Source organism: Haematobia irritans, chromosome 1, assembly GCF_050003625.1.
Source record: "Haematobia irritans isolate KBUSLIRL chromosome 1, ASM5000362v1, whole genome shotgun sequence".
Lineage (NCBI taxonomy): Eukaryota > Metazoa > Arthropoda > Insecta > Diptera > Muscidae > Haematobia > Haematobia irritans.
In genome coordinates, this window is record NC_134397.1 from 57,877,712 (window position 1) to 57,894,032 (window position 16,321).

The 16,321-nt window shown below is 31.0% G+C and overlaps 2 protein-coding genes across 4 annotated transcripts in view; one reads left to right on the top strand and one right to left on the bottom strand.

Annotated features, from left to right (window-relative positions):
- The window catches only part of Npl4 (nuclear protein localization 4), a 67,425-nt gene that overhangs the window by 8,445 nt on the left and 42,659 nt on the right, over positions 1–16,321 (bottom strand). The window lies entirely within an intron of this gene.
- Positions 13,471–15,672, top strand: LOC142219843 (uncharacterized). The gene has a single exon (XM_075288626.1). It carries the CDS (start codon positions 13,471–13,473, stop codon positions 15,670–15,672), a length of 2,202 nt encoding a protein of 733 aa, XP_075144741.1.

Below are 16,321 nucleotides of genomic sequence, written 5' to 3' on the forward strand. Positions count from 1 at the left end.
CCAAAAATATTATATGCTTAAAAAATCTCCTAAACAATATTGTGCTCAAAATTTTATTTATTTATTTATATATTTACAATCATAATGAATTATGAAAATAAACAGGTAATATAGGTGCTAACAACATAGGTTTTCGACCTGAATGCTCAAAATTTTGTTTCTGCCTAATAGTATATTCCCCCACATCTTTCTCACTTCCACGAGATTTTTTAGTTCTTAGCACCTTTTTCTGCAATACAAACATTGTAGAAGAAATTATTCAATTTTATTATTTTTTTTATTTTAAATTTACCTTTTGCCGGACGGGGATTCGAACAGCGGACCATACAGTTTGTAAGGATCAAAGAAGTAGCTGATCAATTGCCCAAGGGAAAATAAAATGTTAATTTTGTAATAACAAGCAACAACCACCAACTTAATTCAATATCGCTCCCTGTTAAATAGCGCTCCAAGCTACTAAACACATATATGTTTATAGGCTATTTCTAAATTAATATATGTTTGCATCCAAGCATATTATATTTACAAACATTTTATGTCCCAAACATAATATGTTCTAACATATTAACATATATGTCCCAAACATGTTATGCTAGTTTATGAACATTATATGCTTGCACTCAAAAATATTGTGTTTAAAAATTTGTGTTCCAAACATATAATGTTTATAGCCAAACATATGAAAAACATTCTTTTTTATCCGTTTGGATGGCACCAGTCACTTTAACATGGGTTTGTCATTGTCGGGGTAAATGTACATATTAAGCCACACTTGGGCTTATTCCAAAGGACAGATCCTTCGACAGTTTAATAGGATCATACCATATATGCATATAGGTATTAAGCTGCAATATATCTAACATATCCGACCATGTATTAATGTTTAAAATTCGATTTCAAATCAACAAGAAGCGAATACCTTGTTACTCATATGCTGTAACTGTGAATTTTGTCATTTGATTTTTTCTATTTTTTTTCCTATTATTAAATTCAAGTATTAAATTAAAATATACATATTAGGCTTAAAACTCGATTTCCCATCTACATAACAACAACTTTACATTTTACGTTCAAACGTACATAGGGAGCGAATACGCAATTTTTTCTCGAAATTACTCATACCTTGAACATCAACATAACACGAAGTAATAATTTATCCTAGAACAACATACAATTCTCAGGAAAATATCGAAGCCTTTTCCTAATTGTTTTAAACATACAAAAAAAAACTAAATAATCCTATTATCATGGGGACACTAAATGATTTCACAAACTTCTTCATATATTTCACTATAGTAGTTAATTACCATAAACAGCATTAACAAAAACAAAACCAACAAAAGAGCAGCATCAATGACCACTATTACAACAATTATGCAGCATAGTCTGTGAATAGCTTCTTTCGTTTTTGTTGTAGTCATCATTGACATTGGACTTGTGAGTATATGGAGGACCAAATAGCCTTGTAGAGTTTTCATTGAAACTGGTTTTGGCTTTGATTTTTTTGACAATCTAATGGCCATGCAACAAATTCAAGGAATAAAAGAGAGGGACAAGAGTAGGAGAGCTAGCGGTTTATGAGGAATATATGGGTAAGTAAGATAAATCTAGAGAGAGAGAGAGTGCAAATGAACTTGAAAATTTCATAAGGCCAGTAATAAAAAAACGAGAATGTGAGAGAGTGTAAGTATGAATGTGTATGAGAGAGAGAGAATCATTAAAGCTTTCCTAATGTTGCAACAACACACTATCAACTATGCAATTTTCAATTGCATTGAAAACATTTGCAATTTGGCCCTCCAAGGAAACGGATGTAGAAAAGTAAAAGTGAAAGTTAACTTTAATACTAAAAATAGGAAAAAATTACAATATTCTCAAGAAAATACCTGCCATTTCAACATATTAGCAAAAACAATAAATTGTTAAAGAAAAAACGTTACAAAAATTATAACAAAAATACAAAATTTAAAAAAATCAAAAAAAAAGTTCCTAAACAATATTGCTCTAATAACTAGCAAACAAAGAGGACAAAAAAAAATTTAATCTAAACATAATAAAAAGTTAATGGAAACCAAAGCGTATCATATATGTGTAAGCAAATGCTTGTGTTTTTTAATGTATATGCGTGTCTACCACTACTTGTAACTGTTGCATATTCATAGTTAACTACACAAATCAGCAACAACAAACATCTTCAATAATACCAACGATTTATATATGAATATAGAAAATTTTAGTGATAATCTCGTTTCGAATTTTCAAAAAAAAAAAAAAATAATAATAAAATAAATATAAAAAAAAAACAATATCCCCTATTTAAAGAAAAAAATATATATAAAAAATATGTACCTTTCTTTATGCCATAATATAAGACTAGCTGTGATTTAAATGGACACACAGATACCAAATAAAGTAAGTTACCAATCTATAACCATATCATTATTACTACCCACTTGCATCATATCATAAATTGGTATGACGTCTGCACCAATTTCCAAAAATAAATGTTTTGTTTCAATTTTGCCTGACTTGCTTCTACTCAACTCACATATGACACGTTCAATGCCTATCAATCTGATTCTGGAAAAAAGTAAATAGAATTTTCCATTATAGAGGGGATAACTTATTTATATTCTGAGCTTTAAAAAAAATGGAATTTTGTTTTCCTGTAAACTCCAAGGATATCGACCAATGTCACATACATATACATACACAAATTATTAAGACAAGTAGAAACAAAAAAGAATATTGCATCCCAGTTACAAAACTTCCCAATAATCATATTTTTCGTACACATAGAGATGGCCAAACAAACACACATACACACATAAAATGTGCAGGCTGTTTTTGTAGTAAATAATCTCATTTCCATTTCAAGGTTAGGGTTAAGGCTAGGGTTTAAGGTTGTTTCCATATAACCTTGTTTTTAGTGGTTTACTTGCAGTAGATCCCCTACGCCCACAAAAAAAAATTGAATATTCGTAAATATACCGACAAATACATGGATGCGAAACGCAGTTGACCTCCATTTGACGATGCCTCCAGGCCTCTCGTTTATAAATAGGTGTCCTCTAAAATATTTGTGTGTGTGTATGTTTTATATTACTGTATGCATCAGCCATGAAAAGGTAAACAAAACCGATGAGAAGACACAATAGCATATGTATGCTGGATGACCCTGATTAAAGACATCGGGTGTTGATATATTGGTGATACGACTACAGAATATGAGATTTGAATTCTCAATTGAATCCTTTTACTTGACCACCAACTACAAGCATGAAAATAATGATGTACTCGTTAACAAAATGTTCTTCAAAGTTTCCTAGAAGAATTTACTTCAAGGACAAATAAAGGCGGTTTGTGGTTAGCTTGTTGCCTTGAATGGTTGTAGATCGCTTTATTTCTAGAACTTTTACTAATACCATTCAAGCACTTCATAGAAACAATCGACTTCCTTAAGAATGTTGCATTTTTCATTTCAAATGAGTTCAAGCAATTCTCTATTCAGTCCACTTCAAGTGCATCATAGTAAATTAAATCAATTTTAAATATTTTAAATATTAAAATAAATTCGACTAGATTAAATTCAATTAAAGAGATTTAATTAAATTATATTAAAATAAGAGAAATTAAATTAAATTTAATAAATTTGTAAAAAAAATAAAATTTATTTAAATGAAATTATAAATTTAAATTAATTTGATTTAATTTTATTTGTATTGAAGCTAATTGAATGAAATGCAGATAAAATAATATTTATAAATTTATTATTATATTAATAAATATTATAAAATATTTATAAATATAATACATAAATAATATTGTTACGTTTGATTAAATTCAATTGATTTGTCTTGAATTAATTTCTACTGATCTAAGCTCAATAAATTGAAGTGATGAAATTGGGTTAATTTTTCGAATATCCTCCCAAATACTTGGGAGGATATTCGAAAACGATAAGAAACTCTATTTCCCCACTTAGTTTTGATTTATTTCTTGATGTTTAAAGTAAAGGCTTTAATATACATAAGCTATAAATATTTCCCATATTGGTGAGCACTAAAATGCATTTTTATAAACATTTTTACAAATAAACGGAAAACAATATTGATTTTATTTTACAATTTTTTTTTCTAAATAATTAAAGATTTTAACAAATGTATATCAACAAGTATCAGGAGAACGGGAAATAAAAAAAGACTTTCCTTATGCAATTACGTATAAATAACATTCAAGTGGAAAACTACAACAACAACAACACCAAGCTTAAAAACTAGAATAGTATCACTACACACAAAAAATTTTTGTTCTAATTCAATCACGAAATTAATTGATCCAATTAATTTTTTAATTGAAATGTCTTCAATCACGAAAATGATAGTATCAGTCACAGTTTTAATTGGAAATTAAAAAATACTTGATTAAAAAATTAATTGATTTTATTAGCAATTTTCAATAAATTTTTTAATTGATTCAATTAAAAATTTAATTGATGTTGAATGCAAAACTCAATTAATTTTTTCCATTAAAAACGTAACTATTCTCAATTACTTACTTAACTGACTTAGTGTTTTTATTTCGATTAAAATTGGATAGTTTGATATAAATTTTTAGTTAAAAATTAAAACAAATTTCGATTACTTTTTTTAAGTGACTTAGTCTTCCGAATTTGATTAAAAAGTTAATTGTATCAATTAATTTTTTAATTAAAATTTTTAAAATGTTTGATCATTGGTATAATTAGCTTAATGTTTTTATCTTGATTAAAAAGTTACTTGTATTAATTAATTTATTAATTGAAAAAATTTTCAACTTCAATCAACTTTTTAATTGGAAATATTTTGGTGATATTTTTTTCTGTGTACGTTCGTCTGTTACTTGTATTGCACTGATTTCCCTCTTGCTTTCTTTTCAATTATATTAGGTTTATTTCGGTAGGGAAAGGGTTAAAATTTAATTAATAATTTAAAATTAATATAAATTACCAATTTGTATTGAATTTGATTTTGAATTGAATTTTGCGAAATGTTTTCTTATTTTTTAATTATTAAATAGAGGAAAAAATAATAAAAACTAACCCATCGGGATGAAATAAATTCGGTTAATATTAGAAAATTTAAACTAAATTGTATTACAAACGCCGATGTTCCGCGGATGTCAAATAAAAAAAAAAAAAAAACAAGTATATACGGCCGTAAGTTCGGTCAGGCCGAAGCTTATGTACCCTCCACCATGGATTGCGTAGAAACTTCTACTGAAGCCGATGGCAAGGTATCTCAAAACTTCCTAACACCGTAATATGTATCACATAGTCCATACGTGGTATATATTAAACTAAAAAAGGCCGATTAAATACGTATATAATTAAGTTTAAAGTTTCTATAGAAATAGAATTTTGACAAAATACAATTTTGACAACATTTTCTATAGAAGTAAAATTTTGACAAAATTTTCTATAGTAATAAAATTTGGAAAAAAAATTTCTATAAAAATTAAATTTTGACAAAATTTTCTATAGAAATAAAATTTTCACAAAATTTTCTATAAAAATAACATTTTGACAATGTTTTCTATAAAAATAAAATTTTGGTAGATTATTTTTGGCTCGAGTGGCTACCATGATTATGAGATCAAATCTGGGGAAGGGTTTATATGGGGGCTATATATAATTATGGACCGATATGGACCAATTCTTGCATGGTTGTTAGAGACCATATACTAACACCACGTACCAAATTTCAACCGGATCGGATGAATTTTGCTCCTCTAAGAGGCTCCGGAGGTCAAATCTAGGGATCGGCTTATATGGGGGCTATATATAATTATGGGTCGATGTGGAACAATTTTTACATGGTCATTAGAGAACATATACCAACACCATGTACCAAATTTCAGCCGGATCGGATGAATTTTGCTCCTCTAAGAGGCTCCGGAGGTCAAATCTAGGGATCGGCTTATATGGGGGCTATATATAATTATGGGTCGATGTGGAACAATTTTTACATGGTCATTAGAGAACATATACCAACACCATGTACCAAATTTCAGCCGGATCGGATGAAATGTGCTTCTCTTAGAGGCTCCGCAAGCCAAATTTGGGGGTCCGTTTATATGGGGCCTATACGTTAAAGTGGACCGATATGGACCAATTTTTGCATGGTTGTTAGAGACCATATACCAACACCATGTACCAAATAAAAGTGGACCGATATGGACCAATTTTTGCATGGTTGTTAGAGACCATATACCAACACCATGTACCAAATTTCAGCCGGATCGGATGAAATTTGCTTCTCTTAGAGCAATCGCAAGCCAAATTTGGGGGTCCGTTTATATGGGAGCTATACGTAAAAGTGGACCGATATGGCCCATTTGTAATACCATCCGACCTACATCAATAACAACTACTTGTTTCAAGTCGATAGCTTGTTTCGTTCGGAAGTTAGCGTGATTTCAACAGACGGACATGCTCAGATCGACTCAGAATTTCACCACGACCCAGAATATATATACTTTATGGGGTCTTAGAGCAATATTTCGATGTGTCACAAACGGAATGACAAAGTTAATATACCCCCATCCTATGGTGGAGGGTATAAAAAAATAGGTAAATATTTTAAAACACATTCAATTCTTATTAGAATTAATTAAAAAAAGTATTAGCTTGAAGGATAAAATAAAATGGTACTATACCAATCACAAAATTCATTATAAAAAAATATCAAGTACACACAAAAACAAATTTTTCTGATTCAATCACGAAATTAATTGATCCAATTAATTTTTTAATTTAAATGTCTTCAATCACAGAAACGATAGAGTCAATTAAAAAATTAATTGAAGGTCAATTAAAAAATTAATTGATCCATTAAAAAAATTAATTGATACTATTAATTTTTGTAATTGATTTTTGTTTCAATTAAAAAATTTCTTGATTCAATTAAATTTTGAATTGAATATTTTTTAAAACTCAATTACAATTTTAATTGGAAAATTTTTGTGAAATTTTTTCTGTGTACATAGATTAAAAAATTAATTGATTTCTTCCGGCACATGCAATTAATTTTCTAATTGGTTTTAATTAAAAATTTAATTGATTTTGGAGTTTTAATTGAGTCAATAAAGTATTTATGGTGTTATTTATTTATTTATAATTTTATTTATAATTAAACTAAATTAATTATATTAATTAAAATAGTTTTAAACAAAAATATTAAAGTAAGCTCTGTTCATTCAAATTGTTATTTAATTATAACTAAATTAAATTCAATTAGTGTAAACTAAATTAATATAATATTAAATTAAATTTAATTAATAATAATTTGTATTAATTAAATCGACTTAAATCGTATTGAATTGAAACAAACTGAATTGAATTTACAAAAATTACACTAAAATTAAAATAATAAAAAAATAAATTTTATAACCAATTTTATTTTAGATTAGGTTAGATTAGACTATTCAGTCCATTGTGATACCACATTGGTGAACTTCTCTCTTATCACTGAGTGCTGCCCGATTCCACGTTAAGCTCAATGACAAGGGACTTCCTTTTTATAGCCGAGTCCGAACGGCGTTCCACATTGCAGTGAAACCACTTAGGGAAGCTTTGAAACACTCAGAAATGTCACCAGTATTACTAAGGTGGGATAATCCACCGCTGAAAAACTTTTTGGTGTTTGGTCGAAGCAGGAATCGAATCCAACGACCTTGTGTATGCAAGGCGGGCATGCTAACCATTGCACCACGATGGCTCCCACCGTATTTTGCTTTGCTTGTATTTTGGTGCATGTAAAAAATAGACTTGTTTATTATCCTATCATTACTGTATTTTGGTTGTTGTCTAGGGAAGACAGATGTTTCGGATTTCACATCCGGTTAATATTTATAATCACGGCATAACAAGTTGATAAAACAGTAATTAAAAATTTATGAATTTCGTTCTCCTATTCCTCTACATACTTTTTGGGTCATAGCATTTGAAATCGAGAACATCGCTTTGTATTGAAATAAATTCACTGAATTCTTACAATAAGTGATTTATATACAACAAACAAAATGAGAAATGTGTACACTATTCACCAAGAACTTGCATGTTTTTTATAAAAAAAACAGTATTAACGTTTATGAGCAATGCCCACTGACATACAATAGGACTCTTATTGACGACAAATCACCTTATTCAGCCATATTTCACCTTCAATTATGATTATTATTTTCTTTACTCATAGCAAAAACGAGAAAACAACAAAATTTACTCGCACAACTTAATGGCAGAAGGCGTGATGCAAATCCTTCTTTATAAGGAAATAATCAAGATTTTTATTAACTATGTACATATATATGCTCAAGGTGAAGGTTGAAAACAAAAATATCACACACATTCACACGTACTTATTCAAGTATATACTGGAAATGCAATCGCCGTCACAAATACAAAAAAGAGAAAAAAAACAAAGATGCTCAATGGCAGTAAGGATTCAATATCAAGGCCAATGAATGAGGAACTAGGTCTGAGAGTCCAAAACAAATGGTATAGTAACGTTTTCAAGTTGTCTCTTCAAAACAATAGCTGAGTAGGTGCAATAGCTGAGAGTGTGAGAGAAAAAAAGAGTAAAGTAATATTCTCTTTAGTAAACTTTGGGCAGTTAGATTGCAACATGCATGTTATATAGCAGTGATGCCATTTATCAGTGATACCACTAATGTTTTGACGGATTTTTATAGCTTTTCCACTTCAAATGAATCCATTTACATTTGAAATTAAACTTTTTTCAAATAAAACCTATTTCAAATCACATAAAACCTTATATGTATATTTAAAATAAAACATTTTTAATTTATCATAATGAAACTTTTTACAACATAAATTAAATCTCTTTTGAACCGGTGTGAAATATTTCATCTTTTAGTCAGAATATTTTTCTATTTTTAATATTTTACCGATGTAAATAAATCTACTGGGCGCTTGTCAATTATCCATTAAAAACCAAATATCCCAACCGCTATGAGGTTACTTGTACATGGGCAGTTCGGAATCTTCTTAGCCTAGCACAAAAAGCGCGGTATAACCAGAAAAAAGTTAAGTGTTTTGGAAGCTTCCATCTCTGTTATGAACACATGTTAAATTTTATTTCGATCTGGCAACTCCTTCATATAGAAACAGGTGTTCAAAAAAGACGTATCCGCATTTTTTTTACAATGGAAAAATTAGAGATGCGTGCTGTCATTAAATATTTACATAAAAAAGGTTTATCGGGACAAGAAATTCATAATGATATGGTGAATGTGTTAGGTGGAAGTGCTCCTTCATATGCAACATTAAAAAATAGGGTTGCTGAATTTAAATGTGGTCGTACAAGCATTGAAGATGAACCACGTAATGGACGTCCAAAAACAGCAACAACAACAGAAATTGTAGCCAAAGTGCACGATATGGTATTAAATGATCGACGAATAAAAGTGCGTGAAATTGCGAATATCATGGGCATCTCAAATGATCGAGTCCATTTAATTTTGCATGAAGAACTACAGATGAAAAAGCTTTCTGCAAGATGGGTGCCGCATTTGTTAACAGTCGATTAAAACGCATAAGAATGAACATTTCTCAAGCTTGTTTGGATCGTTTTAAGCGAAATAAAATGGATTTTAGGCGTCGTTTCAAAACTGTTGATGAGACATGGATCCACCACTATACTCCAGAGACAAAAGAACAATACAAACAATGGACTGAAGCTGGAGGAAGTGCCCCAATGAAAGCAAAAACAATTCAATCGGCTGGTAAGGTTATGGCAACGGTTTTCTGGGACTTCAAAGGTATTTTATTGATTGGCTATCTACAAAAGGGTGAAACAATAAATTCCGAGTACTATTGCAACCTTTTGGATCAATTAAATGTACAAATTCGAGAAAAACGTCCTGGCTTACAACACAAAAAAAATAATTTTTCATGAAGACAGCGCACAAGAGTGTTTTAACAATGGCTAAAATCAACGAATTAAAGTACGAGTTGCTTGACCACCCACCTTATTCTCCTGATTTAGCTACCAGTGACTTTTACTTGTTCCCAAATCTAAAAAAATTCCTTTTCTGGCAAGCGTTTACCTCAAATTAGTTGTAAACCACTATTTTGAAGACCTTGAGGAAAACTATTTTAATCAAGGGATAGGATAGAATTGCTAGAAAAGCGTTGGACTAAGTGTATTGAAGTTTCAGGAGATTATATTGAAAAATAAAAATATTTTTTAAAAACTAAATATTCTCTTTCATTGATAGGCTAAGAAGTTTCCGAATCGCCCTCGTACAATATAAAAATAAAACTTAGATTTTATCTATCTTTTTAGTGTATGATTTCGGCTAAATTATTATAAAAACTTAGTATTGAATTATAAGATTTAATTTTTTAAATTTTCTGGAAAAAAAAATTGGAAGTTTTTTTTACATATTTAGAAAAAAAAATATTTTGATTAATTGATGACGAGCCAACTTAACCCTAACAAATGTAACTATTTCATAAAGTACACAGAATTTTTTTCTGATTAAATCACGAAACCAATTAGGTCCAATTAATTTTTTTTATTGAAATTTCTTCATTACGAAAGTCATAGCATTATTCAGAGAAGTAATTAGCAATAAAAAATACGCTTGATTCAAAAATTAATTTTTGGTTCAATTTAAAATTTAATTGGTTTTAGTCGAAAAATTCAATTAAATTGATAATATAAATTATTTATTATATTTTTGCTTATTTATTTATAATAGTTTGGATAAAATAATTTTACTAGAGTTTATACTTTTTTATGCATTTTCCGGTTATATAGTTGGATTTTTCTTGATATGAGTCTAATCTCCTAAATTTTTTCCGAATGAAAATTTCAATAATTATTAATTGGAAATATATTTTTTTTTACTTAATTGAAATGTTATTTATGATAATTTATATTTTAATTAAAAACTTTTTAAATTTTTAATCATTTTCATAATAGATTTTATTTTTCTATTTTAAATAAAAAATTTAGATATCAATCTACTACTACCACATATAAATGTGGTAGAAAATTTTAGTCAGATCGCGATTGGATTTTGACTTTTACCGAATGAAGTCATCTCTCAGTCTAACGGAGGCTTCAAGAAAATCTCTTTTCAAATATATTTAAAAGCATCACTGGGCTAAGTGTATAGATAGAAAAACACGTTAAAAGTTTATTCTGCGGTATTCGTTACATATCTCTTTTTCCGCTCAAATGGCAACACTAACAAAAGTACAAATGTGAGAGATGCGCAAATGTCATTTTATTTGTCCTCCAACTATAGTATAGAAGGAGCTTTCCAACAGTAATATGCGGCTCATTCACAACTATTGCATACAGGTGTTTGTTTTATTTACAAATACACACATAACTGAGTTATGTTAGTCGGAGGTAAGAAACAGTTGAAGAGGCATATTTTGAAGGCTCGTTTATTCACATTTTGGCGCGTAAATTCATACAATGTAGAAATTGATTTTTCATTTACATTGCAAATATATTATTCATCTTATGCAGGAAGGACATAGTGTAACACGTAAAATATTGAAATAACGTATTTGCAATAAAACTAACCAAATTGTTTAGATTTTTGGAAGCAATCCAAAAATTTACTCTTTAAGATGTATCTAAAAATTATATTTTAAAGGACTATCACTTTTAAATCATCACAGTCGAACAACATTAGAGTGTGGAGGGTTGAGGAAGATTTGTTCGGTTTTCTATGGGAAAACTTTATTACACCCGGGCTGAATAAGGGTTTCTATAAGAAAACTTCATTTCAGCCTGGCTGAATAAGATTTTCTATAGGAAAACTTTATTTCAGTCTGGCTGAATAAGGGTTTCTATAGGAAAACTTTATTCCAGCCTGGCTGAATAAGGTTTTCTATAGGAAAACTTTATTTCAGCCTGGCTGGATAAGGTTTTCTATAGGAAAACTTCATTTCAGCCTGGCTGAATAAGGTTTTCTTTAAGAAAACTTTCTGTTTTCTAAAGGAAAACTTCATTTCAGCCTGGCTGAATAAGGGTTTCAATTACGCTGAATAAGGTTTTCTATAGGAAAACTTTATTACAGCCTGGCTGAATAAGGTTTTCTATAGGAAAACTTTATTACAGCCTGGCTGAATAAGGGTTTCTTTAGGAAAACTTTATTTTATCCTGGCTGAATAAGGTTTTCTACAGGAAAACTTCATTTCAGCCTGGCTGAATAAGGTTTTCTTTAGGAAAACTTTATTTCAGCCTGGCTGAATGGGGTTTTCTATAGGAAAACTTTATTTCAACCTGGCTGAATAAGGTTTTCTATGGGAAAACATTATTTCACCCGTGCTGAATAAGGTTTTCTATGGGAGAACTTTAATTCAGCCAGGCTGAAATAAGGTTTTATATGGGAAAACTTCAATTCAGCCTAACTATAGGAAAACTTTATTTCAGCCTGGCTGAATAAGGTTTTCTATAGGAAAACTTTATTTCACCCGGGCTGAATAAGGTTTTCTATAAGAAAACTTTAATTCAGCCTGGCTGAAAAGGGGTTTCTATAAGAAAACTTTATTTCAGCTTGGCTGAATAAGGTTTTCTATAGGAAAACTTTATTTCAGCCTAGCTGAATAAGACTTTCTATAGGAAAACTGAATAAGGTTTTCTCTAGGAAAACTTTATATCAGCCTAGCTGAATAAGGTTTTCTATAGGAAAACTTTATTTCAGCCTGGCTGAATAAGGTTTTCTTTAGGAAAAAAATTATTTCAGCCTGGCTGAATAAGGTTCTCTTTAGGAAAACTTTATTTCAGCCTGGCTGAATAAGGCTTTCTATAGGAAAAGTTTATTTCAGACTGGCTGAATAAGGTTTTCTGTCGGAAAGCTTCAATTCAGTTCCGCTGAATAAGGTTTTCTTTAGGAGCACTTTATTTCAGACTGGCTGAATAAGGTTTTCTTTAGGAGCACTTTATTTCAGATTGGCTGAATAAGGTTTTCTATAGGAAAACTTTATTTGACCCGGGCTGAATAAGGTTTTCTATAGGAAAGCTTCAATTCAGTTCCGCTGAATAAGGTTTTCTATAGGAAAATTTTAATTCAGCCCAAATGAATAAGGTTTTCTATAGGAAAACTTTAATTCAGCCCAAATGAATAAGGTTTTCTGTAGGAAAACTTTATTTCAGCCTGGCTGAATAAGGTTTTCTTTGGGAAGACTTTATTTCAGCCTGCCTGAATAAGGTTTTCTATGGGAAAACATTATTTCACCCATGCTGAATAAGGTTTTCTATGGGAAAACATTATTTCACCCGTGGTGAATAAGGTTTTCTATGGGAAAACTTTAATTCAGCCTAACTAAATAAGATTTTCTATAGAAAAATCTTTCAATTCATTTAATTTTTGTAGGAAATTATTTCATTATTTATGACACCATCTTAATGTAAATTCCGATGTTTATTATCTTTACAGTTAACCATGGCTGTGTCAACACATAAAACCAACAACATTATCAACTGTAGTGGTTGCCATTTGCCCTTTAACTTCAATAACTCCGTACCAAAATCATTGCCATGCAAACATTGGTTCTGTTTGGCCTGTTTGGAGGACATGATTGGAAAAAGTGATGACTTTGCCCATTTTGAGTGTGTCAACTGCCATCAAACCATCGATATTGAAGGCTTAAATAAGACTTTGGAAATTTTGCCAACAAATGAAGAGAATATTGAATCTGAAATATGCACTTCGAACACCGCCAATAATCTACTACTACGATCATCTTCAATATCCTCGGATAATTCGTTAGGTTGTACTCTTTTCTATAATGGTAATGGCAGTAGCTCACAAAGTAACAATGGTCATTTGAATCTAATGAGTGGCAATGGTGGAGGCGTATGCAATTCCAATAGATCTGGTGAAAATTCGTTGAATATTTCCCATTATGAACAAATGTGTCCAGGGGAAAATTGTATTGTTCATGGCATGCCAAATACCTTATGGTGTAGCAGTTGTGATGTGGCCATATGTAGGGGTTGTAATTCGGGTCCTGAGCATGTCGATCATTTGGTCCAAAGTCAACAGGAGGCCAAAGATTTATATCAAAATAGAATTCATCAAGATATAGCAAAATTGCAAAATTCTTTGGGCGATATTGAGCAATTGCAGAGAATACAACGAGAATTTCTGTTACAAATTCTAGAGGGCTGTTGTGCTTTGAAATCTCATTTGGAAAATGAATTGGCCCAACAATCCCAGTCCATGCAAATCGATAATATGAGAGAGACTTTGAAAATGCTAACAATTCATATGGAAATGATGCCAGAGAATAATCCTCAGGATTTTCTCAAACTCAGCAGTGTGGTCAATGAGGAAAAGCAAAAATTCCATGTCAAACATCGAGATATGATGCGTCAATTTCAACTCAGTGAAATGATTAGCACACATGAGAGGATATTTGATTTTTCAACAATGCAACAATTATTGCAGAAATTCGATCAACGTGCAGGGGATATAACTTCGCCAAATATGGGCAATTTCAAGAATTACCATCACCACAACCACCATCAATCTATTCCCAATAATCCAATGTTGCATTTGACCAACTATTGCATATTTCATTTGTATGTTCGCTATACCAAACAAAAGCAACAATTTTTTGAAAATCAATTATGGCGTTACCAACAATATCAAGAGCAAATTATTGCCAATTTTAAAAATCATCAAAAATCGGTAGTAGTGACAACAACAACAACACCGCCAACAACGACGTCAATGCAAACGATGACTGCGACGTCATCGTCATCCACAGCCTATCATGCTGCCAATATGAATACGCACACAAATCTCAACGGAAATACGAATCACAACTCCTCTTCCTCGGGCTCCTCATCATCCATCATCGCAGGCTATGAGCAGTTACAATTCAATAAGCGTAAAACCTATGCCGAAATAGCCAATAACAGCACATCCACATCCAAGTCCTATGATTCCAATAACGATGCTTTCGATTTATTCAATGGTCCCCTAACCAATTCCCAGTACAAACAATTGGAAGATGTGGGTAAATGTATCGATCTATTACTACTTAATCCCATAAGCAATGACAATAATCACATTTACTATTTTGACTTTGAAAGAAATGGAGAATTTTTGGGTCGTGTCCTTATTAAGGTCTATGCCAGTTATGCTCCTAAAATGTCCTATAATTTCCATGCTTTGTGTACTCATGAAAAGGGTGTGGGCTATCGTGGATGTAAAGTCTTCAAATGTTATCCCAATCAGAGTATTATCACGGGGGATATTGAACAGAATAATGGCTATGGAAGTCGTTCCATATACGAAGAGCCACAATTTGTTCCCGATGATACAAAAATTCCTCCATTTATTGGAGCTGTGGGCATGCGTCGTGCCAAAAAGATTTACGATTCTCAGTGCTTGGTGGGATCACAATTTCGTATAATTTTAAAGGTTAGACCTTTTAGTGCGATATTTGGTAGGGTCATCGAAGGTCTAGAAGTTGTTTGGAATATATCTCAGACTCAAATACAAAATGAAAAAAATAATTCTGCTGGTGGTAACAGTGGGGCAGGAGGAGGCGGAGGAGGGGGAAATACCAGCATTAATGTGGCCCAATGTGGGGTGTATGAATTTGTAAAACGAAATCTATCCGGAGGTTTATAAACAAATCGATTTTTGTTTTTGGTAATTATTAGAACAACGATCTAGAGGAGCAAAAAATTTCTTTTGTTATTCTTATTTTTGTATTTTTATATCCTCAACCATACGATGGGGGTATACAAAGATTGTCATTCCGTTTGTAAGACTTGGAAGAATTGGTCCCAGAACTCGTGGTGAAATTCTAAGTCGATCTAGCGATGTCCGTCCTTGTGTTGAAATCATGTTAATATCCGAACGAAACTAGCAATCGACTTGAAGCTTTGCACAAGAAGTTGTTATTCGGTCGGATGCCAATGTCAATGAGCTATCTCCGATCAATTTAAGGCATATCGCCTGTTACAAACCTATGTCCAGATTTGATTTTCACAGACTCTTAAAAGAGTATATTTAATCCGATCCGATTGGAATTTCGTACGTGATGTAAGTGTAAGCCCTCTAACAACCATGCAAAAATTAATCTATATCAATCCATAATTATATATGAAGGCTATAAATCGATCCCCGATTTGACCAACGCAAAATCTTAGAGGTGTAAATAACATCCGATCCACTTGAAAAGTTGTACGCGATATTAGTATATGCCACTAAAAACCCTGAATCCATATCGGTCTATAATTATATATAGCGCCCTTATAAACCGACCCCCAAAATT